Raw genomic sequence first — 27,251 nt, forward strand, 5'->3', positions numbered from 1 at the left:
CCTCTGGATTTAGCAGTATGAGGAACAGTGTCTATGAGTCTCCTGGACTTTGCCTCATGGTCACAATATGACTGCCACAGCTCCAGACATCCCACCCACATTTAGGCCAGAAAGAACAATAAGGGTACCAACTGCCTCTGTGTCTTTTAGCAGAAAAGTGGAAGTTTTCACAGAGGCCGCAACAGGCTTCCACTTAGGTCTCATTGGCCCCAACTGGGTGACATGACATGGCCACCCTCTGCTGCAAGGGAAGCTGGAAGAGCAATGATATATTTTTCCAACCCTTTAGTGGTAATGGGTAAGGAAGAAGAGGGTGGGAGTGGCTGCCCACAGTGCCTGCCACTATCCTGGGACTTTTATACAAGGGCACCTGTCTTCACCACTCTTAAACATCAAGACTATGTCACTTTACCGGGGTTGAGCTGAAGGTTTTAAAAAGCGGTGAGATCTTGGACCTGGGAATGTCTTTTGCAATCTGACTTGTCTGGAAATTCCATATCTACATCTCAGGCCTGCCTCCCGTGGTTCGATAACGTCTTCACTCCTTCCCCTTGCTCATGCACTCACACTTTCCCAGCCTTTCCTGGGTTCCTGGGACAGGATTTCCCTCAGACTGAGAAGTTAGGGAAGCCTTGGCTAGCCATGGATGGAAAGAAGATCCCAAGTCAGTGTCCCAGTGACAGCACTGCAGGGGTGACCGAGATCCGGTGACCAGTGCCAGGCCCTGTGCTCTGCCCATAGAATCACAGGATCCTCCCACTGACCATGTGGCAAGCGCTATAATTATCCCCATGTATAGAAGGTTTGTTAAGGATGATGGCCAGGGCCACACGGCTAGTGAGGGTAGGGCTGGGAGCCTAGGCCCCCTGGCTCCAGCCCTGCTCCTTGTCCCTTCTCTGTCCAGCCTTGGGGCAGCCTGTTCATGGCCACACCATCCAGGACCACATCAGTGTGGGTTGTGGCTCTGAGAGCTGTCTGATAAATGGCCTTTGCCATTTATCCCTTGGTCAAGGCTGCAAGCAGCATAGGCTCAGAGAGCCCAGGGCTGGTCAAGCCTTGAGCCTGCTCTGTCCTGAGCTTGCCCATCAGGACAGGGGTTTGGACTAACTGCCCTTATTGATTCATGAATCAGGCGAGCAGGGCTAGAACTTCCAACACCCCCACTGCAGCTCAGGTGACAGCTGGGGTGAATGGAGTCATTTCCTCCCAGAAGTTCTAATCCTGACTTTCCCTTGCCCCACTTGGCTGTGTGGTCTTGGGCACTTCACTTAGCCTCTCTGAGGGTGCACCTGCCCCACCCTAAAGCAGGGAGACAATGTCTTCTAAATGCTGTTGGGGAACAAAATGAGATCAGGGACCCAGCTTGCCGTGAACTGCCCCTGGTGGCATTAGAGAAGCCACGCTGAGCCTCGGTCCTTTCCCTTTTTTTTTTTTTTTTCTGAGGAGTGTTGCTCTGTTGCCAGGATGGAGTGCAGTGGCGCTGTCTCAGCTCACTGCAACCTCCATCTCCCGGGTTCAAGTGATTCTCCTGCCTCAGCCTCCTGAGTAGCTGGGACTACTGGCACACACTACCATGCCCAGCTGATTTTTATATTTTTAGTAGAGACGGGGTTTCCCCATGTTGGCCAGGATGGTCTCAGTCTCTTGACCTTGTGATCCGCCCACCCCGGCCTCCCAAAGTGCTGAGATTACAGGCGTGAGCCACCGCGCCCAGCCCTCTCCCTCTTAAAACTGGGCCAAGAGCACCTACGTATGACAAAGGCGGTTTCCAGATTATCACTTAATGTATGTAAGACACCCAGTCCAGGACTAGCCTAAAACAGGCATTCCAAGGCAACTGACCTCGATTGTTATTAGTGATTTGTAAAGAATTAACCACATGAATAGACCCAGCACTTAGAAAGTCCTCATTAAATGGCAGGAGCTGTATTTCTCACTTCTGAGCCTTTGCATGCTCTTCCCTCCACTGCTCCCTCTGTGCAAACGGCTGTCTCTCTCATAGCTCCCAGAGGCCTTCCCTGTGGACACCAGCCCTCTTGGCCTCCCCTGGGCCCCTCCTCTTGTGCTCTACTCAGCACTTGCCTAGGAAATTTTCTCTACATAGAACTCTAATATTAAACATTTTCATTCATGCATGGTCTCTTGTCCCCTCTTAAAATGTAAGCTCCAGAGGGATGTTTGTTTCCTACTTGTTGTGTCCCTGGGACCAAGAACATGGGCCTGGCATGTGACGGGCCATTCGTAAGTGTGTGTTTGGAGTCATTCATAAATGTGTGTTTGAGGCTGGGTGCGGTGGCTCAGCCTGTAATCCCAGCACTTTGGAAGGCCAAGGCAGGAGGATTGCCTAAGCACAAGAGTTCGAGACCAGTCTCTACACAAAATATAAAATTATCCTAGCATCGTAATACACACCGGTAATCCCAGTTACTTGGGAGGCTGAGGCAGGAGGATGGCTTGGAGCCGGAGAGGTCGAGGCTGCAATGAGCTATGATCGCTACACTCCAGCCTGGGCAACAGGGCGAGACCTTGTCTCAAAAAAAAATTTTTTTTAAAGTGTGTGTTTGGGTGAATGACTAATTGTTAGGCAGAAGTTGGTGACCCGTGGCGACATGGGTCCGCCGGAGGGGCGGAGAGATTGGTGATCCAGAAACCCAAGGAGGCCGGGGGCGAAGGAGTGCGACTGGACCCGCAGCTGGGCAACCGCGTCTCCAGCCTCCACGGTCCTGTCCCGCCCCCTTCCGGGCAGGCAGAGGCCCCGAGGCTGCCCCGCCGCCTGGGCCCGGCCCCCGCGGCAGCAGCCGAGCGGCCGCACCCCCACTTGGGACTGTCTTGCCGGGAGGGGCGCGGGCGGGGCGGGCCCGGGCGGCGCTGGGACTTGTAGGCCGGGAGCCCGGGCGCCTCCGGGCTGAAGCGCGTGGCCGCGCCATCGACGGGGCTCCAGCCCGCCCAGGTAACGCGACGGCGGGGGACAGCCTCGGAAAAACTGAAGGGGAAACTGAGGCCCGGTGAAGGGACCCAGCTGGGCTAAGAGCATGCGGCCGGGCAGTGGCCGCCTCCCCCGGCCTCTAGGGGGCAAGTGAAGGTCACACTTACATGAAAGTTTTCAAAGGCGCTTCGAAGGGCCTCTGGCTGGGCTGGAGCTTTCCCCACTCCACCTCCTTCCATCGTGGATACACTCAACAAACATATCCCAGAGCCCTCTCCTTGCCAGGCCCTCCAGCTCGGGCGAAACATCCCAGGTCTCTGTTCTCGCGGCGCCCAAATAGCAGGGGAGGGGCTCCAGGCAGGCGAACACACAGGGCGGGGAGCGGGGAAGCTCGGCGAAGGAAGGAGAGGAAACCACGCGGGATAAAGGACAAGAAGGGCCGCGAGCAGGGACAGGAGCGTCAGGAACGAGGAACGAAGCGAGAAGGGAGGAAAGGAGGCCGAGGCTTCCGGAAGACTCGGGGTCCCATCCCCATTGAGCAGAGAGCTAGAGCGGGACCTGGGGGAGGGAGAGGTCAGAGGTCAAGGCTGCGCGTGGAGTGTGGGCCGTGGAGTGGGGGAGGGGGCGGACAGACTCCTCCCCGCCGGCAGCCAGGGCAGAGGGTGGTGGAGGAAACGCGGGGAACTCCTCGGTGCTGGAGGAAACGTGGGGAACTCCTCGCCGGCCTCGCGGTCCCCCACAGCCCACGGAGTGCCACTCCCAGTCCCCACAGACTCCACCTGTGTCGTCCTGTGCTGAGGGGAGGCCGCAGGGCTGGGGCGGGGAGTGACCCGGCTTAGAGCTGCTGTTTCCCAGCTGCACAGGTCCCAACCGCGGGTTCTGGAGATGAGGCGGGCTTGAGGTCCCCCAGTCCCGGCTTCAGAGGTGGAGAGTGTGACCCGCAGGTCCAGGATCCCGGGGCCTGTGCAGTCACACGGCCCATCCCTTCGCTCAGAAAAGCCCAGGGCTGGGTTTCATGCTCAACCACTGCCAACTTGAAATTCCTAGGTTTTGAATTAGGGGCCCCGCGTTTGCATTTTGCACTGGGCCCTGAAAATTCTGTGGCTGGCCCTGCCTGGTGTGAAGCTCACAGAGCCCCAGTATAGGCCGCCCTTCTATGGCTGGGGGCCGGGATGAGGGACCGGGGTCTGTTCTCAGCTTGCCCCCAAAGGTCCCTGACACCAGCCCAGAACGGGGTGGAGCTGGAAAGAGCCCACAACTGCTTCCTCTGCCCCACCGCTTCTATGGCTGCACCCTGGTGTAGCTCCCTCCGGGGTCGTATGCTGTATGTTTACTGGCGGAATTGTTTCTCAGTCCTAGACGCTCCGTGGGGCCAGGGAATATGATCTGTGCTCCGCTGCAGCCTCGCGCCCAGTGACGCATGGGGGCCCTGGTAAATATCGGTCGGATGAACTAATCTTACACATAAAACAGAAATCATTTCACTTTTTTAATACGACACGTGGCTGTTCCCTAAGTCGCCGTGGGTTAAATACAGACTCAATAAACAAGATGCTAAAAACCGTTTACATTTAATTCACCAGACGGTGCGCTCCACGAGGTCAGGGGCCTGGCCTCCCTGGTTCAGGGCTGTGCTTAGTGCCTGCAACCAGGCGGGCCCGCGGGGGCAGCCTGGAGAGAAAGGCGCGCCCGGCGCCCCCAGGCCCGGATCCGCCCTCAGCCCGCGTGCGCGCCCCTCCCCCCGATCTCCGCGCGCCCGGGCGCGGCTGGGCGGGGTTGGGACTACGCTTCCCGGCGGTCCCCGCGCGCCTGGGGCGGGGCGGGGCCGGCTGGGGGCGGGGTTGAGCTGGCCGGGGGCGGGGCCGGCTACAAAGCCCGGGGGCGGCGCCGGGGCGCAGAGTCCCCGCAGCGCCGGTCGGGAGCGCAGCGCGGCGCAGTTCGGCGCGCACGGCGGGAGCGGCGCGCGAGTGGTCGGGCCTGGCGGCTGGACGGGCGCCCCTCGCTGCCCCGCGCGCTCCCCGCCGCCCCCCATGAGCGCAGCCCCGCGCAGCCCGGGTCCGTAGGCGGCGGGGCGCCCCCCATGCTGCTGCAGCCCGCGCCGTGCGCCCCGAGCGCGGGCTTCCCGCGGCCCCCGGCCGCCCCCGGCGCCATGCACGGCTCGCAGAAGGACACCACGTTCACGAAGATCTTCGTGGGCGGCCTGCCGTACCACACCACCGACGCCTCGCTCAGGAAGTACTTCGAGGGCTTCGGCGACATCGAGGAGGCCGTGGTCATCACCGATCGCCAGACGGGCAAGTCCCGCGGCTACGGCTTCGTAAGTGGCCCCCGCGCCCGGGCCCGCACCCCGCCGCACACCTTATCGCGGCCCGGGCGCCGAGTCCACTCCGGGGCACACGCCCAGCCGGCTCGCGGCCGCCTCCGCCCCAGGCGCCTCCCGCCGGCGCCCGCACCTGCCGCCTCCCCCGGGCGCGCTCCTGCCGGTCCCGCCCCCACCACCCAGGGCCCGGGGCCCTGTCCCCACCCCCACCTCCACCCCTGGTTTAAAAGGAAGAGCCGCTGTGTTCAATTAGGACTCCTAAGTTGGTGGGGAGGTTTTGGAGCCAGTGGGTACTCGGGGTTTCCTGGAGCAGCGGCGGGTGAGGAGCAACGGCTCCACCCCGGGGTGTTAGGAGCCCTTCGGCCTCCCCCATATTTTCAACAGCCCCCTCAGCCACCCCAAATAAACATCAGCTTAAGTAAAAACGGTTTGAAGACACTTTCCTACTTCCCTTCCAAGTGCAACGTCGCAAACTCCTTCCCAGAGGGAAGTCTTGGCCCTCACTGGTGGGCAGTCCAGGCAGCCCCCCCACCTCCCTTCGGGGTTCGTTTTTGCCCTGTCCCCGCAGGGGATTATTTTTGTCCTTGAAGGCCACATTTCCCAGGCCTTGAACTTTGAGGAGAGGAGCTGGAATCCAGGAGGCATCTTTGTGGGAGGGTCAGAGGGGCTTTGGCTCAAGGACCCTAGGTTACAGGCACCCTCAGAGGAAGGGAAGAGAGGGGTGGCAGCATCCGGTGCCAGGGCGGAGCCCTCTGCCCCTTTTGCCCCTGGTTTCCCTCACGGCAGCCCCTGATGTGTCTGTGGCTCCTCCAGGTGACCATGGCCGACCGGGCGGCAGCTGAGAGGGCTTGCAAAGACCCGAACCCCATCATCGACGGCCGCAAGGCCAACGTGAACCTGGCATATCTGGGCGCCAAGCCTCGGAGCCTCCAGACGGGTGAGAGCTTGTGTTTTCCTGCTTGGCTCTTCTCGGTTTCTATATTGGGTGTCGGTATCTGTCGGGTGGAAAGAGGCCCCCCCTCCTCGCCCCAGCAGTGGCAGTCGGCTATCATGTGCCTGCAGAGCCGCCACAGGGCAGCCATCCCCCCCTGGAGGATCTAGACCCTTTCTCACAGCGTGTGGCCCACAGAAGGGGGCGGGGGGGGGGCGGGGAGGGTACTGCATCCCAGTTGCCAGCTGTCTTCGCAGGAGGGAGGAAGGGGCCTGGGGATTGGGAGTGCCGACACCAGTGGCTGCTGACACCTGCGTCACTGGCTGCCACACTTCAGAGGTGTGCTTTAGGGTTCATGAGGGGGAGGCCTGGGAGGGGAGAGGAAGCTGATGATCCCTTTTGACTAGAGATGTGTGACTTGTGGGATTCTGCCACCATGTGTGCAGCCCCTGAGACATCGCTCCTGCAGCAAGGCCAAGTCCCTGATTGTTCTCTCGTTTTAGGCTTTGCCATTGGGGTGCAGCAGCTGCACCCCACCTTGATCCAGCGGACTTACGGGTGAGTGGATGTGGCTGGCTTGGGGTGGGCAGTCCTTGGAGATGAAGTGGAGAGGGCCTTGGGCTTCCTGGGTCTGGAAGGCTGATGAAATGACGGTTTTCAGACATGTGATTGCGTTTAAGCCAAGGGAGTGAAGAGAAGGCAGATTGCATTTCTCCATCCCTGGCAGAGGCCGCACCACCTAGGGGATCGTGAGCCTTGGAGCCTGCCTGCCTTGGTGCACACCCCAGCTCCCTTTGCTAGGTGTATGGCCTTAGTTTTGTCACCTGTAAAATGAGAGTGGGCACAGCACATCTGAGTTCTCTGAATAGAGGGTTTAGGGTGGGCCTGGTGCAGGTAACGCCCTATTAAAGTGTTTGCTGATGACTCTTAGGGACTGGCAGGCCGGGCTCTTACCCAGGCACTCCTGTCACCTGCTCTAGTGCTGGGGCAGGTGGTGGCAGTAGGCCATTGCCTCCCAGGTCTGATGTTTGAACGCTGCAGCAGATATGATGTGTTTGGGGCGGAGGCCACCTGCCTGAGTGGCCTGGCCTGTGGGCTTCTAGTCTGACTCATTTAGAAGCAGCACATCCCACTCTTCTCCATCCTAAAATGCCTCCCACCTCCCTGCCCTTTTTAAAACATCTGATAAGGCCTGGCAGCTGCTTGGGGAAGGACACGCACACTTAAGGGATACAAAGGGTCCTGCCTTGTGTCCTGCCTCCCCACCCCGGTGATGGATGGGAGCTGTCTGCCCTAGCACCGTGGCGTATTGATGGGGTTGGAGTTGGAGGGGAAGGCAGCTCAGAGACCACCACCCCTTTTAGGGCATTGGCACTTCATGAGCTTTCTGAATCCGAATCCCTAATGCCAGTTGATCATGTGTGTGCACACACACGTGCGTGCACCGTGTAGATACCATGGAGAGACACACAGCTTGAGGAGTAACCTGCCTCACCGGGGCAGTGTGAACAAGGGGCCTGTGGAACTGGGCTCAGCCTGGCTCCCAGGTGAATGGATTAGAGGCCCCAGCAGAAGTTGTTGTGCCCACTTTTTGGGAGCGCTTGGGGTTACTTGGGGGATCCCTGCCAGCTTCTGTGTGTACTGGTGGATGTGTGCAAGTATAGCAATGGGAGGAGCCGCTGGTTGAGGGGTGCTGGAGGGTGGCGGGGCCCTCCTAGCCTTTGTGAGTGGCCGGGCAGCTCAGCTTCCTGCTGGGGTGCCTCTGTCCTCCTGGGAAGGGAGTATGTAGGGTGGTGGGAGCAGGCCGCCCTGTCCGTCTCATCCTGGAATCTGTTTTGTAGATGTCTAGAATCGTCTCAGAGGGTGTTTGGGGACACTCCAGCCTTCATGCCTTCACCAAGATTCTTCCTCTGGGGTTCAGGCCACAAGAAGAGGGTGTTCCTTGTTTTTCAGAACCTTGGCTCCGTTCCCCAGGCCCACAGCAGGCGCCTGGGGGCATGGGCTGGGCAGGAGCGGCTGCCCAGAGGCGAGGGTGTGCGCCTCCAGTGCCTGCAGCTCTTTTCTGCTTACAGTGGGATGAGGCCTTCCCGCCTGCATCTGGGCTCTCTCTGATCCACGCAGCTGCCTGTGGGACTCCATAACCATCAGTGCTCGGCCTCTGGGGCTTGCACATGTGGGTTCGAATCCTGACTTTGCCGCTTACCAGCTGGGTCTGTCTTGGCAGTGGCATCCTCCTTATCCAGAAAACAGGAACATTAACTGCTTAAAACAGTGGACTGAAACTATTCTTACTTTATAGGTGGGGAAACTGAGGCAGAGAACGGCTAAGCACATGTCCGGGCCTGGGGAGGGGGCGAGGTAATAGACGTCCGGGAGGAGATTAGAACACAGGTGGTGGGTGCCTGAACATACGCTTTCTTGGTGGGGTAGGGTGGGAAGGGCCCCAACCCGACCTTTCCCTTGCTGTCCTGGAATCCTGTGAACACCACCCATCCAGAAGCAGTTGGGATCAGTCAGTGTTTGCCACTGTGTGCACCCGACTTCAGGCGACGGTGTTTTGTAACTAAATCTGCTGGCTGGCCGTTAATACCTGTGACGGTGAAGAGGCCGCAGACTCTATTTGTTGGTTGCCAAAGGGTGGAGACCCAAACAGGGACGGTGTCAGAGGGACCATCCGCTCTTGGTTTCCTGGGAGATCTGAACTCAAGCCTCTGAGAATTGCGCCGCCCCCTGCCCCTGCCTCTAGGCCTTACTGAGGTGGGTGGGGGGAGGCTCCCGGGTGCAGCTCCTGGGTGCAGCGGGGCGGGCTGCCTGGGTCAGCTGTCTGCCCCCAGCCCCCGCCCACTGGAGAGCTGGGCCGTCAGCGTCCCTTTTGTCTTTGTGAACAATCAGGCCCCGGGAGCACAGCCGGGCCTGACTCAGCGGCCAGTTTTGTCGGCCTTGGGCTGGCAGCGAGGCCCGCCCTGCTGTTGGCTGAGGGCATGGAGGGAGGTGGGAGCCAGGAGCCCGGGCAACTGAGCGTTGTCCACCAGTTAACCCCTTCCATGCCTGGCTGAACTCTTCCTCGACTTTCTGACCCCGACCTTTTATACCTTGCCCTGGACAACTCTGAAGATCCCACAGCTCTGCTTTTAGGCAGGACCCTGTGCAATCTTCGCCTGGCTGGGTCTTCAATGTTAGTTTCGAATGATTTACCAAAGAACTTTACACTTCATGCTATTTGCCGGGATTTCCTTGCCTCTTTCCTTTTTTTAAGTTGAACAGGCTCTGTGAGACCTAACTCACCTGTGCATTTCTAACTGTATGTGGCGGGGCCAACGTCCGCGGTTTAGAGGAGCCTTCCTCTGCGGTGGCAAGTGCAGGAGCCGGTGGCCCTGGCCTGCCAAGGGTGTCTGCCAGCTGAGCGTGTCCGTCACCTGCTGGAGGGAGGGGAGCTGCAGCCATCTGGAGAGGGTCTGTGCCCAGGCAGAGCTTAGTCTGGCCTGGAAGGTGCCCTGGTGTCAGGGGGCGTCTGTCCATTCCTGGGCTGAGGGCACCGGGAGTAGAGGTTTGTCCTGGGCCTGGCTGCGCCCAGAGCCTCTCCTTGGGTTATTTTTGAAGGACCAGCTGCTTCCCTGGGTGCAGCTCTCCCTGCCTGTTAAGGAGGCCCGACTGTGGCCTTGACTCCCGTTCACTGAGTGCCTCGCTATGTACATTCTAGAATGTTGGAAGGGGGTGGAACATCCCTGGCCTCCACCCCTAGAAGCTAGTAGCATTGCCTCCCCCAAGTCATGACTACCGAAAATGTCTCCAGACATTGCCAGTGTTCCCTGGGTTTAGTAGTGTGAGGACGAGTATCTGTGAGTCTCTTGGACCTTGCTTCATGGTCACAAGATGACTGTCACAGCTCCAGACAACACAGCCACGTTCAGGGCAGAAAGGACAATAAGGGATAGTACGAACTGCCTCTGTCTCTTCTAGCAGAAAAATGGAAGCTTTCACAGAGGCCTCAACAGGCTTCCACTTAAGCCTCACTGGCCACAACGGAGTGACAGGACATGGCCACCACAGGGGCTCTGATAGGATAAGACAGGCTCCTGGGACTCCGGGGTGTCAGGTACAGGCCATATCCAGGAGCAAGGGCCCCGGGGTCTGCCTGGGCTTGAGGCCAGGCCCAGCCCGTCTCTGCAGGCTCCTGCCCATCTGTGAGTGAGAACAGTAACACTGCCTTCTCTACAGGGCCAACCTGACTGTGTGTGGAGGGCCTGGCCATGGGAAGTCACAGGTGGTCAGTGACGCATCTCTTACCGGCCCTGCTCCGGGGTCTGTTGATTGTGCAAAACCGAGGCTCAGAGCAACTGAGAGACTTGTTGGGTTCACACATCCCGGGATGGTGGGGCCTGAGCTGGGGGGCTGCGAGACTCTTGTCCCTCCCCCAAGGACTCAGCATCTCCTTCTGGCTAGATGGCAGCTCTTGGATGAATCAGAACACAAGGCCCTGAGACTGATGACGGCCGTGAGACCCTCTCCCAGGCATGTGCCTGCCCCACTGTGTGTATAGTTTCAGGGACCCCAACATCCTTCGTGTGAAGGTCTCCGGTGCCCACGTTGGCTGGGTAGTAGATGGCTGCCCTTGCCATCACAGGGCCTTGGTGTGTGCATGCCACAGGGCCTGGATAGAGCACCTGGGTCCCCAGGGTAAGAGGAGGGACTGGGGAGGCAGTGATGGGAAGATGTCTGTCTCCTTGAGAGCATGGGATGCGCAAGCCGGGGAGAGCGTCAGCAGCCACTCCCAGCATCATTCATCCATCAGGTGTTTATTGAGTGCCTGCTGTATGCCAGGCCTGGTGCCAGGGATCCTTTGAATAAGAAAGACACAGTCCCCGATCTCAGGGTGTCCACATTCTGTTTGTGTACTCATGGGCCCGCGTGGCGATGCGTGCAGTTAAACAGGAAGCTGGCGGAATGAGTGCCTGTGTGGGGACCTCACAGTCCCACGTCTCGAGTACAGTGGTGGGGAGATGTGTCTGTGTGTGATAAAGCTTCACAGTTCGTGTGTAACTACACGTGACGTGTAAGGTTAGTGCGTGCAGAAGATGATGCAGCGTGCCGAAGGCCTGCAGTCCGGGTCATAGCACTGTGCCTGGGGTAGTGTCCTGGCTTTGTAATGTCCTTAGTTACTCTGATGTGCCCTTGGGGGATGGAGGAGGCAGGGTACACAGGACCTCTCTGTACTGTTTTTGCAACTTCTTGGGAGTCTTTTATTATTTTAAAATACAAAGTGAAACAAAGCCAGATGAGCTGTTTGCAGGTGATGGCATGTGTGTGAGTGTACGCATGCGCACGTGTGCGAGCGCGCTGGGGAAGGTCCCACTGAGGATGGGGGAAATGGGCCCTATAGACGTCTGGGGAAGAGTAAGCAGCCCAGGCCCAGGGTGACAGGCGAGCGGCAGGTCGCCGTGGCGGGCACAGGGTGAGCACCGCAGGGCAGAGGCAGAAGCTGAGGTCAGAGCCAAGCCAGGCGGCATGGGGGCTGGGAGGAAGTGACTCCCCCACACACTGTGGCGTCACGTTTTCACCCTGAGGGTGTCTCGTGGTGGCCCCGCTGCCCCCCCCAAGGCTTCCTGTTTGGCAGCTCATCTGGAGCCAGGCGTGGGCTGCGCTGTGGCCCTTCTGGGCGGGCGCCCGTGCCGCACCTGTTGTTTGTCCTGTCTGCTGAAACAGAAAGCAGCCTTTGGGTGGCGGGGGCTCCTCTCCGAGCATGAGTTCTTACCCTGGCTCCCTGCTGGGCCTGGGGAGCCTCTTCTGGAAGCCTTGGACCAAGGGAGGCAGCTTTGTCTCAGGGCAGAGGCCTGATCACAGAGCGAGGTGGAGGCCCAAGCTCCAGCTTTCCTCGTTTCACCTCAGTTTCACCTTGTGTCCAGGGTGGACAGGCTGAGAACTCTGCAGTGTGCTGGGCACATCAGGACCTTCCCGCTGACCTTGTTTGGGTGGAGTAGGGAGTTGGGCACTGGGTCAGCTCATCTGACAGATCTTGGCTTGCTTTCTACCCGGCTGGGGACGTGTGCCATGGGGGTGAGGGGAGACCCGGTCCCACACCTAACAGTGTTTCCTGCAGCGAGGTTCTGAGAGGAGGAGAGAGACAAAGGAGGTCAGCATGCCTCAGAAGACGACAGGAGCGGGGAGGGGAAGGGAGCAGCCGGGGAGGCTCAGGGCCCAGCAGGGTGGCCTCAGCTCCTAGAGGACTTTGATGACCCAGGGAGGCACTGCTACCTTCCTCCAGGTGACTCCCGGGCCACGCAGGCTCAGAGCGGAGGAGGGATGGGTCAGTCTGCATTTTTGTTTTCAGAGCGTTTTTGTTTCTGGCTGCTGGGTTGAGCCTGGACTGCCGAGGGTTAGGGTGGTGGTTGGAGGCCCTTAGAGGATGCCCAGTAATCCAGGCATGAGACAAGGGTGCTGCCTGCCCCAGCGGCCCTGGTGAGATACAGTGAGATTCTGGGTACATATTTTGAAGAACCTGGGACAGAGGAGTCCAAGAAGATTCTGGAGCTTTGGGCCTATGAAGTGGGAGATGGGCTTGGCCCTGACTGGGGTGGGGGCTGCTGTGCAGTGCAGTTTTGGGGAGGTCAGGAGTTGGAGTTTGGGCAGGTTCAGCTGGAGATGCTGTTCCAGGCCTGGCATTGCCCCACAGAGAGGACGTTTGACCTGTGTCCTGTGACTGGCTGCCCCACAGAACCTGAATGTCAGAACCAGCTCCCGGCCCTCCCCCTAACAAGTCACTGGGGATTCCCGGGAGGCAGAGCCGTGGCCTGGCTTCCTGCCTGCCGGGCGCCTCGGGGACCTTCCCACACCCAGCCAGGCGGGAGTCAGAGCCCTAAGAGCTGCGGTCTCTCTGCCGCGGTGGGGCCAGGCCCCTGGAGAGCAGGGAAAGTGAAATGGGCTCATTTGCCTTTTTCGTTTTTATTTTCGGAGGCGACTTTATGTTCAGAAAATGAGTCCTCGTGGGCCATGGTCAGTTCTTGTCATCGAGAGTTCTGCTCTGAGTGTGGGCAGCATGTGTCCCAGGCACCATCTGTGCTTCCCTCGCCCGGCCCGCCGGCGTGGGGTTCTCAGACTGCAGGGGCCCCAGCCCTCTGTCTTGGGGGCAGCGTTGGACTCTGCAGCATCCTTAGTGTACAGATGGGGAAACAGAGGCCGGAGGGACTGAGTGATGGTCCATGCGACTTGGACAGGCATGGCCAGGATCTGGACTTGGGGCTCTTCCTGCCCTTGGACCCCTGAGTCTCCGCGGACTGAGTCAGCTGGGGTGCTCTTGGCTGTGTGCTGACCCTGGCTGTGTTGGGGTGCAGATGCTGCCTGGGCCACATGTGAATGGGAAGGGAGGCAGGCACTTCAGATTTCCAGTGTGGACCAGGCCCTGGGTCCCCCTGTCCTCTCCTGGGCTGTGGCAGAGCCAGCTCCTCGTGCATGCCCAACCCTCCTGGGATGGCCTGGCCTTTCCAGCCCTAATGGTGGCCGGTTTCAGTGACTCCGTGATCTGGGAGTTTGGTGTTGCCCAGGCTCCGGCACTAGAGGGAAGCAGAGAACCCCTAAGTCGTCCTTCCGCAAACACCCCTGACCCCAGCTAGGTACCTGTGCCCAGTGTCCAGCGTCGCAGAGGGGCTTGGGTGGCATGTGGGAGGCCTGTCCCACCCATGCCCCTGGTTTCTTCCTTGGCTCTGCCTGGACTTTGCACAAGTGGTGGGATGAATTCTCTGGGAAACAGATTCGCCTCTGATTGGTGCAAGGCCCTCTTCCGGGATCTTGGTGGGAGGATAGAAGTTTTCTGCAGAGGATGAGGAGGCACCGAAGCCCGGTTGTTCTGAGGCTGGAACTTGTAAGGAAACTGGAAGGGAAGGAGGTTCCTGCCCACTACTGTGAGGGAACAGCTGGGCCGTGGCTCTGCATCCCTGGGGAACGGATGGGACTCCAGCGGCGGCCGTACAGCGGGCCGATTCCACAGTGGCTTCTAGAGAGGGAGCAAGTGCCCTGTCCTGAAGAGGCCGGCGGGCCCTGGCCAGACAGGAGCAGCCCTGATGGGCATTGGGTCCCCCGACCTTTGGGCTCCTACCTGATTGCGCCTGGCCTCTGGTCTGTTTTGCTCACCAAGGGTTCTTGTCTGCTGCCCTCTGACCTGGGGCTGAAAGTCCTAGGAAAGGAAGGGCCTCTGTTCCTCCCAGCATTCCTCAGGCCCAAGGAGGCATCGATGCTGCTGAGGCCTCCGGGGTGCACAGAGCATTAGATCCTCACAGCAGCCCCCTGGGGCGTGTGGTTCCCTAGAGGCAGTGATGAGGTCACCGGGGGCCGCCAGGCACCTGGCTGGGGAGCAGAGGCTGGTGGGCTGTGCCTGTCTAGCTGTGACTTGCTGGGTGGAGCCGTGCCTGCCTGTCCCTCCAGCCTACCCAGCCCTGGCTGCTCAAGGCTGAACTGCTTTCTCTGCCTTCTTGGGGCAGGGACTCTTGGCCTGGGAAGCAGTGGCCATTCCAAGGCGGGGGGCTCTTTTGCCTCCCAGGTGTGTGCAAAGCTGGGGCCTGCCTCAGACAGTTAGCACTGGGCACCTGCTGTGCTGGGGCACTTGGGATGCAGCGGCCGAGACCCTGCTTTTGTGGGGAAGACATTGTGCAAGGTAGATGACAAGGGGGCTTCTGATAATAAGAAACAGAGCCGCGGCTCAGGGTGGGCCCCTGAGGGGTGAGCTTTGAGCTGTGGGAAGAAGCAAGTGCATAGGTACGAAGGTCCTGTGGTGGGAAGGAGTCGAATCTGGGAACAGAAGGAGCCCAGGGCAGTGGGAGTGCAGGTGGAGATGAGTTTGAAGAGGTAGGTTGAGGCCTGATAACGCTGGAAGCCACGAGGGAGCAGTTTGGGTTTTCTTCTGGGTACAATGGGAGACAGCTGGAGGGTTCTGCTCCTGGAGGTGATGGGGTCTTAATGTTTTTGTTTGTTTTTTGAGACGGAGTCTCGCTCTGGCGCCAGGTTGGAGTGCAGTGTCTCGATCTCAGCTCACTGCAACCTCCACCTCCCTGGTTCAAGCGATTCTCCTGCCTCAGCCTCCTGAGTACCTGGGATTACAGGCACGCACCACCACGCCCAGCTAATTTTTGCATTATTAGAGACGGGGTTTCACCGTGTTGGTCAGGATGGTCTCGATCTCCTGACCTCATGATCCGCCCGCCTTGGCCTCCCAAAATGCTAGGATTCCAGGCATGGGTCTTGATGTTTTTAAGACAGCTCTGGCCTCCGCTGGGTGAAGGATTCAGGGATGGGAGGCGGGCCGCCACCACCACCAAGGCAGGGCTGTGCCATTGCACCCACCTGGAGAGTTGGTGATGAAGGAGAGGGAGGATCGGGGAATTGAGGGATGGAAGCAGGGAGCTCCCCTGTTGGATGGTGTGGGCATGGGCTGCAGTTGGGGGGAGTGGGCAGGGCAGTGCCTGGGTGGCCGGGTGGGCTCTTCACTGAGGTGGAGAGGGCAGGGGAGTCCCACCAGGGCCAGGCAGACATGTGCCCTGGCAGGCGAGCCAGGGCGGGGCACATGGTATTGACTGGAGCTTGGTGGGTAGGGTGGTGTGCGGCTACCAGGCCGTACCCTTGTGTGCAGAGGCTGTGGCACCTGACCTTTCTGAGTCTGGAGTATGGGTGGGGGTGCTGAGGAACCTGCCTGGCGCATGCACCCGCTCCCCATTGCCAGGGAGTGGAGTCTTGGGCCTGCGGCCGGACGCAGGCCTAGGGTGGGGCTGCCCTTGGACAATGTGGGGCCAGTGGTTTGGCTGCAGTTTTCTGTCTCACCTGACCACTCAGTGGGTTCGCCCAAGCGTGCATGGCTGCGTGTGCCCCTCTGTATCTCTTAGTTCCCACCTGCCTCCTTTGCGGCCCGCCCCCGGCATGGGCACTTGTGGTCAGAACAGCAGTGAGGATTCCTTGTCTTTGCCCTTCCCCGTGTGGTTTCTGATGTTCCACAGTCGGGCGTCTCAGCCTCGGCACTGCAGACCTTTAGGGTGGCATCGTTCTTTGTGGTGGGGGCACCCTGGGCGTTGTATGAAGCATTCAACACCCCTGGCCTCGACCCCTAATGTCAGCAGCACTCCCACCCCCACCGCATATGCCTAGTTGTCAGTTGTGACAACTAGGACTGTCGTTAGGCATTTTCCAGCATCGCCTGGGGACACAGTTGTCCTGGTTGGGAATCGCTGCTCTAGTGATGCCTCTAGCGCCTCACAGCGAGCTCTCGAGGCCATCCTCTGTAGGACCCAACTTACAGATGAGGAAACTGCACCTTGGAAGTTTTGAAACCTGTTTGGTAACTCAGACAAGTGCAGGACCAAGGTGCAGCCCTAGGAGGGAGAGAAGCAGCTGGAGCCCAGCTCCTGCCTGGCGGGGCTTCGTGGCTCCTTCTACCTTAACGTCACTCCGCCTTGGGGCCCTGAGGTGTGGCCCCTGCTGTGCCTTCCTTTTATTTTGAGCCAAATCTGGGGCCCCAACCAGTCCTTGTGGGCACAGCTACCAGCAGCAGACCCCACTGTGCCACTCCCTTGCTCTGTGATGGGGCAAGTCGCTTGGGGCCTCTCTGAGCCTCGGATTTCCTCTCTGGGAAATGGGCTAACACTAGCATCTTTTCTGTGGCTTTTTTTTTTTTGAGACGGAGTTTTGCTCTTTCGCCCAGGCTGGAGTGCAGTGCAGTGGCATGATCTCAACTCACCACAACCTCTGCCTTCTGGTTTCAAGCGATTCTCCTGCCTCAGCCTCCCGAGTAACTGGGATTACAGGCTCCCACCACAACACCTGGCTAATTTTCGTATTTTTAGTAGAAACGGGGTTTCACCGTGTTGACCAGGCTGGTCTTGAACTCCTGACCTCATGATCTGCCCTCCCTGGCCTCCCAAAGTGCTGGGATTACAGGCGTGAGCCACTGCGCCTGGCCTTCTGTGGCTTTGAAAATGCTTCGTAAGTTATCCCAGGCCCCTTATGTACAGAAAGATGAGTAGATACTGACATGCGGTGTCTGCAAGGATCAGGAAACAGGAGAGCCCCCGTTCCTCCCAGCCTGAACATTGCTCCCCCACGCTTGTGTTTGAGTCGCCCCGAGTAGGGCAGCTCCTTGGTGGCCCATGCAAGGCTCTGGCGCCGATGATGTGGGGCATCAGAAACCCGATGGAAATGACGGCAGCCCTAGAGGTGAGTGTGGCGGAACCTGGCTGCCCCACAGCCCCAGGCACTTGTGTTCTGTGTCCCTGGTCTGGGCAGCGGTTCTTGAAGGCAGCTGTGGATCAGGACCCTGGGCCTGTTCGTGCAGATTTCTGGGCCCTGTCTGCCTTTGCAGTCCACATGGGATCCACATTTGGGGGAGGTGTCTGAGGCAGGGGCATGACTGCCCATGTTTGGAGAAGTTGTGGGTTCAAAGCTTCCATAGCCTCCAACTAAGGAATGTTTTTGAGGTTCCGAGAGCTGGGTGGGGGGGCACTGGTGATGCCAGGGACAGCCTGCTGGGCACAGTCCCAAGACGGTCCTTGCTGTGTCTCCACTCGCCCCCTTCCTGAAGGAGGCCTCTGAGACCCTACTGGGGCCCCCTACTTCTGGCCAGAGCGCCTCATCTTTCTCAGTGGGGTCTGTGCCGCCCCCCGGGCCTTTGTTCTGTCAGCGCCACAGGGTGCCCAGTGCCTCCCACAGGCCTGGCCCTGGCAGGGAGCTGGGGTCCAGACAGAACCATCTCTCTGACAGAGCGTGCCGTCCGGTGGGGCATCAGGCAGCATAGGGAGGTGGGGGACTGGCCTCCACGTGGGGTCGCGGGGCTGGAACAAGGGCTCCGGGCAGAGGCATTGGCAGGTCCCAGGCCCATGTGGGGAGGAGGGGAGGGATCAAGGCGCTGCGGGGTGTGGGCTGGCACCAGCGTGGAGCTGGATGTGCGGTGGAAGCCAGGGGTCAGCCGGCCGGGCCGCCCCCATGGTGGGGGTGCCGCTGGAGGGTTGTGCACAGAGGCTACCGGCTGCCCTCGTCCACTCTTCAGATGCTCATACTGGCGCCTGCCTCCGTCCTTGTGCCTCAGGGCTGCTCCCCTGTGGCCAGCTCTGCCTCATCATTAGGTCTCTGCAGGCATCCCCTCCTTCAAGAAGCTGCCCTGTCGTCTCCCCCATCGCTGTCCACACATCACAGCCCTCTGCTGTCTTGACTTCCCCAGACGCTGCCCCCCACCGACCTACAGACTCTGGTTTATGCGTTGGTGCGTTTTAGTGCCTCTCCCATCCTAGAGGCTAAGCCCCTCGAGGGCAGGGGCTGTGTGGTCTGCTCCGCTCTGCATCCTGGCAGATATGTGAGAAGGGCGTTACAGCTCGAGAGCCGGAATTCGAACCCAGGCCTGGCTCCGTGCAAGGCTCTTGTTCCCATGGAGAATGCAGGGTGGACAGCAGACCTTCTAAGCTGGGGAGAGGGAGAGGAGGCGTCGCTGCTGGGTTCCTGGCAGGAGCTGCCTGGGCCTCTGGACAGATGCTGTGGAGGGTTGGCCATGTGGGCTGCAGGTGTGGTTACAGCAGCCATTAGGGTGGCTCAACCTGGGAAGGAAAACAGCAGTAGAGAGGGTGACGCGGTGTAGAAACTTCCCACACACTTCCCAGATGGGGTGGGGGGAGCAAGAGGCCCTGGGTGCCCCCTCAGGCACAGGCCAGGTGTGCCCTCAGTTGTTTGCTGCCAGGTCTGTGGGAGGAGCAGGGACCCGCACCCCTGTCATCCAGGTTTTCCTGGTTCCCACTGTTCCTGTAGGGCTGCAGGATCCACTGAGCACCCCTGCCTTTGTGCTGGAAGCCAGGGCTCCTCTCTGACCCTCAGGGTCCCTGGCTCTGGGGAGCGAGCACGTGTTTTCAGTGGCCCACATGTTACCAAAACGTGCTCCAGAACGCTGCCCAGTTTCTGTCCCTGCCGAATGCAGGAGAATGCAGGGAAGATGTTGTACTTTTCCTCCGGAGCTGCTTCCCTTGAGTAGGGGCTCTGCCTACGGGTGCAGGAGGAAGCTGAGCTTCCAAGTTGCCCCCCAGGCGGGCCTGGCCTGTGTAACACGCAGGCGTGCAAGGCAGAGGAGATCCTGATGCCCAGGGTGCAGTGCTGTGCCCTGGCAAGACCACTCCGTGCCTCAGGCTCTGCAGCAGCTTCTGATGCCGCGGAGGCGGCTGTTCTCTTGCCACCTGGGAAACTGAGGCTGAGCGGCTTGCGCCAGGCCACCCAGTAGCTGGTTGGCAGAGCAGGCACATGCCGGGAGAGCTGCCTCCCTGAGCCACGTTTCCCCCTTGCTGAGAGCTGGGCATGGTGTTGCATGGCTAGCCCGCAGCAGGCAGGAAGTGGTGGCCTCGACGCGTTTCCACAGTGGCCTACTCAGGTAGGGTTAAGAGCACAGCTGTGAGGCCGGCTGACTCCTGGCCCCTCCACCTCATCAGCTGTGGGCCTTGGGCAAGTCACCTGGCCCCGTGTGTGAAATGGGCCTCATGATGGGAAGACTGAGCCGACAGGTTGATGCACACAGTCACAGTACGGGTCTCCCCGAGCGTGGGTGCTGGCGAGTCTGGCAGCTGCTGGCGCCGTCATCTCAGTGGTCGGTGCCATTGCACTCCTTTGCTCCAGCATTCACGCAGTCACTGTCACGTCCTCACGGAGCTGCTGCAGGCCAGAGTCCGTGCTGGCAGGGACAGAAAGAGAAACTCTGTGAGGAGCAGGTGTTGGCTGGGGGAGAGGGCATGTCCATGAGCTGAGTGTGCAGTGTCACTTGGTGGGTGTTGGGTGTCAGGGAGATGAACAGGGCTGGACTCCCAGACGTGCAACGTGGGCCTGCTCTTTATCTTGTGCTGTGCTGTCGTGGCTTCAAATTCTCAGTCATTTGAAAACAACCATCCAAGATTGTTATTTTTGCACCAGCCCCAGGGATGTGGGGTATAGGGCTGGGATGTGGGGGTGCAGTCTGGGAAGAGCCTTGCTGAAAAGGAGACGTGGAGGGGAGGAGGGAGCCTGGTGGGTAGCGCGAACAGCCAGTGCAAAGGCCTTGAGGCAGCAGCCTCCGGCCCGGTGCTGTTTCTGTGCCCATCTAACTGATGAGGAAAGTTGGGGCTCAGGGGGCGGGGGGCGGCACACATCGTGTACCCTGCTGTTCTCTGAGCTGTTCCCCGACTCTGTTCTGGCCCTGACCCGCTCTGCTTGGCCCCACAGGCTGACCCCGCACTACATCTACCCGCCAGCCATCGTGCAGCCCAGTGTGGTGATCCCGGCCGCCCCTGTCCCGTCACTGTCCTCGCCCTACATTGAGTACACGCCGGCCAGCCCGGCCTACGCCCAGTACCCACCGGCCACCTATGACCAGTACCCATATGCTGCCTCGCCTGCCACGGCTGCCAGCTTCGTGGGCTACAGCTACCCGGCCGCCGTGCCCCAGGCCCTCTCAGCCGCAGCCCCCACCACCTTCGTGCAGTACCAGGCGCCGCAGCTGCAGCCCGACAGGATGCAGTGAGGGGTGCTCCTGCCCCGAGGACTGTGGCATTGTCACCTTCACAGCAGACAGAGCTGCCAGGCCATGATGGGCCGGCGACAGCCCGGCTGAGCTTCAGTGAGGTGCCACCAGCACCCAGGCCTCCGAAGACCGCTCGGGCACTCCGCCTGCACCCGGGGACAGCGGGGAGATGGCTTCTCTTTAAATCTAGGTCCCATTGTGTCTTGAGGGAGGACTTTAAGAATGACCGAGAGCTATTTAAAGACGCAATCCCAGGTTCCTTGCACACCATGGCAGCCTCTCCTTGCACCTTCTCCTGCCTCTCCACACTCCAGGTGCCCTCAGGTTTGTGTCTCCCCCGCCGCATCGTGGTGGGTGTCACAGACCCTCTGCAGCCCCTGGCTGCCCTGGACTGTGCAGGGATGCCTGACTCCAGGGAAACCTGAGAGCAAGAAGGTTAATGGACTGTGTATTGTAACTTGATCCTCACGAGCTGTGAGCACAGTCGAGGTGTGAGGACACGGCCTCCTGTTGGAGTCGCATTTTCTCCATCAGGGCACATGGGCGGCTTCCTCAAGCCCAAAGGAGCTCCCAGGCACATGGGGGCCGCCGGTAACAGGGGCAGCCGGCCAAAGGCCCCTTTCCAGTCACAGCACTGAAGTTGCAACTTTTTTCTTGTAATTGTTTTGCTACTAAGATAATTTCAGAAGTTCAGTCTATTTTTTCAGCGGATACTGCCGCCACCAAGAATCCAAAACCTATTTTTGACTTGGAGAGACTTGCTTTTGTTGGTTCCGCCCATGGAGACGACGACAGTGTTTCTGTATAATAAAGTGTCTGCCGGCTCACGGGCCAGGATCCTCTCGGTGGGATGGGCCCCATAGACAGGAGGCCCTGCAGGCCCGTGCGGGCCACTGTCTGCTGCCACCTGCCAGGGTGGCAGAGTGAGTTGTCTCAGGACCCCGTCACTGCGACATTGACGCTCCTCTCCCTTCCCTCCCTCCCCAACTCCCCAACCACTGTGGAAGGGGAGAAGGGAGTGACCCACAGCATCCAGGCCACTCAGGGTCTAGACCACGGTGGTGCCAGCCTGGGGGGCAGGGGCCCTCAGCTCTGCCTGCTGGAGCAGTTGAGTGCAGGAGGGTGCGCCTCTTCCCTCTACCCCCGCACCACCTGCTGTGTGCCAGCCCGAGACGGTTCCTGCCTGTCTTGGGGATTGGTGGAGGGAGGAAGCAGTTCTGCCAGTTGTGGCAGGGCTGCTATGGGGCATCCAGGGCTGTGGGGGTCTGGAGGAGGGGACATGAGGTGAGAGGTATCCTGGCCGAGGGCGGGGGGCAGCGGGGGTCTCCCTCCGGACCTACCTCAGGGAGCTGAGCGTGCAGGCGCTCCAGGGCAGGCCTGGGACAGAGTCAAGGCCCAGAGAATAAAGGTAGCTAATCTCATAATAATATTTTTATTAGAATGTTCTGATGATAAAAATAAAACTTGTTTTCTTTAAAGAAAAAGTTGGTCTGTAATTTTTCTCAAAACGCAGAGCTCCCCTGGTGCCTGAGCATCACCCATGCCCCGCCCTCCTGGCTCAGGAACCCAGGATTTCACTGGCAGCCGTGCATAGAGCGCCTGGCCTGCACCGGCCGCTGAGCCTCAGTAGCAGAACAGACGCAACCCCTCTTCCCACCCGCTAATGCAGGGGAGGCCTGGCGTTCCCTCCGCCATGCGTCATCCAGCATCAGCTTCAGACCCCGAGAGGACTGCGTTCGGGTTACTTCTTGGTGCTATGGCTGGGGAGGGATCTGGACATGGTTTGTGATTGGCAGTCCCCCCAGATCCCTGTGGAATAGGAGGACAGTTCCCCAAGAGAAAGAGGTTTGCCACCAGAAGACCCTGAATGTGGGCTCCTGAGAGGACAGTGGCAGGTGTCCAGGACAACCGCCCTTAGGGTAGAGTTGGAAAGGAAGCCTTGGTCTGGGGCTGGATAGTCCCAGCATCTAGAACTCAGAGTTGGGGAAATCACGAGGCCTTCATAGAGGAGGTGTCAGGGATGGAGAATCCATTAAGTCCTTCCTTGAATTGCTCACTCGCGTCATCCCAAGATGTGTGCTGGGTCATGTGCAAAGTGCTGAGGATAGAGCAGACAGCTGCCCTTTGGGTTTATCATCTGCTGGGGGAGACACAACAGTACCCCGGGGTGATAGACTGACAGGTTTCCTGCGGGGAGGGGATAGAGATTCTGTGGGGGTCTACACTTCTTCTCAGGCCCGCCCAGCCCCTCCCTCCTGCTGTCTCAGTTTGCAAACACTCGTGAGGGGTCAGGGAGGGCAGCATGGGGCTTCCAGCCCGGAGGAGGAGACTTGCCGCAGCTGATAAGAACTTGGGGGACCACAGAAAGGGGGCTGCGGGTACTGCCAGGGTTATCGTGAAGGCCACTCGTGGCCTGCATGTTTCCTGTCACTATCAGCTGGTGGCAGCCTCTGGGACAGGCCTTCGGGAAGGCCTTGAGGCCTTGAAAACATCTCCTGGGTCCCAGGATTGAAGGCTCTGGATGATGACGAACCCAGGAGAGAGAATTTCTAAGTCACCCGAGCTGAGTGGGGAGCAGGGGCCGGCTGAGGGCAGCAGGGATGAGAAGCGTGGCCACCAGCCCCGGCAATGAGAGTCCTCAACCCCAGCGCTGCAGCACCAACATCTGTGGCCGCTGACTGGTTGGCACACTGTGCCACGCGCTTTCATGGATGGTCTCAGTTACCTTCCAGGTAGCCGCGTTAACAGACTGATGAACCAAGATGCTTAGGAGTGGAGCCCACATTGCCTGGACCCCCAGGAGATGCGGTGAGGGGCTTGCCTGGAGCTGAAGGGCGTGGGCCTGATTGAGGTGGCCGGGCTGTGCCCAGACATGCAGGCTGAGCCCAGCCAGGCCTGCCCTGGCCTTGAGCCTCACTGTGCAAGAAGGTTGTGAGTGTCCTCCCAAGGCAGGGACTTTCTGTCTTACCCACTGTATTCCTAGCAGCCGGCACAGGCCTGGTGCCCAGAGGGCCAGATGGGCACACACACATGCATGCAGATGTATGCTTGTGTGTATATACACGTTAACACACATTATCCCAGCCCCCCATACACACACACACTGATACAGGCATACCTATGCATAGATACACATATCCACATAGACATGCATCCACAGACACATTAACACATAAACATGTATGTGCTATACACAGACACTCCCACTCAATGGTATTCAGGGACACATGCACACAGAGAAACAGACACACACTCATTCTCAGACACACCATCACACATATACACGTACACACCCTGGCTCCCACACAGTACATGCACATACGCACACGGAGACACGCACACACAATTACCTTCCAAGGCACACACATATATACATGTGGAGATGGACACGTGCACACACACCCCATGTACCCAAAGATACACACACGTGCACCCAGACACATGTGCACACATGTGTTGAGTGACAGTACAGGACCCACCCCCATCGTTTGGCTCCACATCAAGTGAGGGTGTTGTGGGGAGCAGCAGCCATGGTTTTGAGGGTTCAGTGGAGCAGGTCTAGGCCGGAGGGCTCGGGGGGAGAAGAGATGGGCACAGTGAGGGAGGTGCCGTGCCTGGCCGCTCACCTGGCAGTGGCAGACGGTGGCTGCCAGTGTCCTTCGGCGCAGGGGAAGACCGCTCACTGCCAGTCCCCAGCCCTCGAGAGGATTTCCTGTCTGGACTTTGACGCAGTCGCAGCCAGTGCATAGGCAGCCAGGAAGGGCCAGGGAGCTAACACCTCAGGACAGCCCTCAGCAGGCCGGAAGGGAGTTAGGGGATAGATGCCCCTTCCTCGCCGCCCTCAGCAGTCACTCTGGGGTGCATGCCCTGCGCTGGTGCCCTGAGTCCCTGACTCCCCCTTCTCTTCACTCTCACATCCTCGATCCCCTGCTGTGCTTCCAGGGATCCCCTCCTGAAGCAGCTGCCTGTGGGGTTTGCACACCTAGCTGAGATGGCTGTGAGGGACCACAACGACGGCAGCATGGGCTGGGCACTCACTGTCCTCGGGAGTGGGGTGCCCAAGTCCTGTGAGGCCTGGAGAAGCGCCTGTTTCCCCCTCTTCAAGGAGCTGACAAAGCCCAAAGAGCCTGCGTAGTGCAGCCAGGGTCACCCTGCCAGCCGGGCTTTGCCCACAGGTTGGGTCACCTCCGAGCTGTACCCTCCAAGCAGGCGGGAGGACCAGGCCTGGGGAGCAGAGGCCGAGTGCGACTTCTGGGGCATGTGGCTGCCGTGTGAGCCAGCTGGGGGCTGGGAGAGGCACGCAGGATCCAGAGGGTCCTGAGACCCCACCGCACCCCATGGCATTGATCTGGAGACTGCTTGCTGGGGAGGTGCAGTGGCGGGTGAGAAGTGCTTCCCTAGTGATTGGAGCCCCATTTTCATCCCACTTTCCAGTTGAGCAAACTGAGGCCCAGAGAGGAAAAACGGGCTCTCCAAGGCCATTGGGCCGTCACTCCCCTTCTAGGGGTGTACTCACAGAGGGACTGGGCTGGGACAAGGTGTGAGAACCACAGCCACCGCAACCCACAAAAAAACCACATGATGGTGAGGTCACCTCCATGTCACAGCCCCGGCATGCTCTGCCCGGCCCTGGTGGGGGCTTGCCTGGTTGCCATCCTCTCTGAACCTCACCTTCTTCCCTGCATGCACTGAGCTGACCCCTGGGTAGCCCCGCAGGTCCTGCCTGCCCAGCATCCACTCCCTTCCTGGTGACAGCACCTGGTTTTCCTTAGGGAGCTGCCCCCGCACCACCCTTAGGCCGGGTGGTTCAGTGGAGCCACCTCTACCCCTGCCTCCGCAGCTTAAATAGCATATTCTACTCCCCTGGACCCTGAGAATGGTTCAGGGATAGACGCGTGACCCAGTGTGGGTCCATGCGAGTCAGTCCTCCTAGGGAAGGAAAGCTGTTCTTCTGTTGAGGAAGACAAGCTGGGAGCAGATAAGCCTGGAGCAGCAGGGAGCAGAGAGGAGTTTGTGCTTGTGGAGAGGCTGCCTGAGAAGGAAGCCAGCCCAGGAGAAAGGAGAGCTGAGGAGGAGAGAGGACCAGAGACAGGGTCTTGGGGACACCTTTGGGGGCCGTTGATCCAGCTATGCCTGAAGTTAGACCCTGGACCTTTTTAATTTGAGAGCTCATACCTTCCCTGTTTTACTTAAGCCTATTTGATTTGATTTTTTTGTCCCTTGCAACCAAGACTCTGGACATATACAACCTCAAAGGGCTGGCATTACTTAGAATCAGGTTCAGCAACTGCAATAGAAAGTCCAAAATTAGGGTAGTTGTTAGCTACCTATAATTTGTTCATTTTTCTCATGTAAAATAAGTCTGAAGCAGGCAGTCCAGAGCTTGGATGACAGCTCCACAGTCATCAGGAGCTTAGGCCTCTTCCGTCATCCCAGTGAACCATTTCGATGCATGGCTTCCTTCCTCAAGGCCATCTTGGGGACCAAGATGGCTGCTGGAGCTCCAGCCATCATGTTCAAGTGCCAGACAGCAGAAGAAAGAAAGGGGAGGGCTAGAGTATCTCAAGCTGATACTTCTGAAGGAGCCTTCCCAGAAGTTGCACACAACATTCCTCTTCTATTTCATCGGCCAGAACTTAGTCACATGGCCATATTTAACTGCAAGGGAGGGTGGGGAATGTCGGTGTTTAACTGGGCATACAGCTACCTGGAACACAGAAAGCCTTCAGCTACCAAGGAGGACACGGGAATGTCCTTATGCAGACAACTTGCAGTTTCTGCCTCAGGTCCTTCCAGCAATAAGCTTTGAGTCCATGAGAGTCACGTCTCATTTGCATACACTTTATGGAGACTGTCATTGACCAAGCCTGTTACTTACCTTCGCACCAGTGGGGTGCGCTGAGTCTATCCTTATGCCCATTTCACCAAGGGGGAAATCAAGGCTCAGAGTGCTCACTGCACATGGCCTGAGGCCACCTGGTCCCTTAGGGGCAGTTCCAGGAGGACACCTCGAGCTTCTGCCTCAGTGAGGTGTTGGAAGTTTGGTAAACAGTTCTCATCGGACATGGCTGCTCACGTTCCTGCAGGACTGGATGCCCAAAGTGCCTTCACATTCATTGTCCTTGAGTGGGAGCTGGGCCTGGGGCCACCAGAAGGCACCCTCTGATGTGCTCCAGCGTGTTGCCTCAGTTCCTTCTCCTTAGCATCCTCCCATGAGGAGTGGAGTCATGGTCCCATTTTACAGAGGGGAGGACGGGCTCAGAGCAGGGAGGTGGCCTGATGAGGAATAGCTGACCCATCCAGCTTCGGACCCGGGTCAGTCTGCCTCCAAAACCCGTGTTATTGGTCTTTGGCTATGTGGCCTCCAGGGAGGTTGCATGAAACACCTTGACCAGGGCTCAGTCCTGTCTCCTAAGCCCCACCCATGCCTCCTTCAGGGGTGCAGACCCCCAGCCTGGGCCAGCTGCAGGCAGGGCCAACGAGGTGCGGCAGGAGGGGCTGGATGCTCGGGCCAACTCAGGTGATTGACTGAGCCCAGATGTTCCGGCCACCTCAGGCGATTGACTGAGCCACGGTT

General features: G+C 59.2%; 1 protein-coding gene across 7 annotated transcripts in view; it reads left to right on the forward strand.

The window, feature by feature from the left end:
• Positions 1 to 4,822: 4,822 nt before the first annotated feature.
• RBM38 (RNA binding motif protein 38) overlaps positions 4,823 to 27,251 on the forward strand; it is a 92,733-nt gene continuing 70,304 nt past the window's right edge. For 3 of the 7 annotated variants that reach the window (XR_012419569.1, XR_010578742.1, XR_010578741.1), the window contains exons 1-3: positions 4,823 to 5,243; positions 6,060 to 6,183; positions 6,681 to 6,735. Coding sequence is in view for 4 of the 7 variants with exons in the window: in XM_005569422.4 (XP_005569479.2) it covers positions 5,007 to 5,243; positions 6,060 to 6,183; positions 6,681 to 6,735; positions 20,377 to 20,674 (714 nt within the window). In the remaining 3 variants the exon portion in view is untranslated. Of the gene's footprint in view, positions 5,244 to 6,059; positions 6,184 to 6,680; positions 6,736 to 8,018; positions 8,441 to 20,376; positions 22,159 to 27,251 lie in introns of those variants that run through there. The other 4 variants (XM_005569422.4, XM_074005586.1, XM_045363163.3 and 1 more) reach the window with 4 other exon arrangements.

Source organism: Macaca fascicularis, chromosome 10 (genome assembly GCF_037993035.2).
Source record: "Macaca fascicularis isolate 582-1 chromosome 10, T2T-MFA8v1.1".
Classification (NCBI taxonomy): Eukaryota; Metazoa; Chordata; class Mammalia; order Primates; family Cercopithecidae; genus Macaca; species Macaca fascicularis.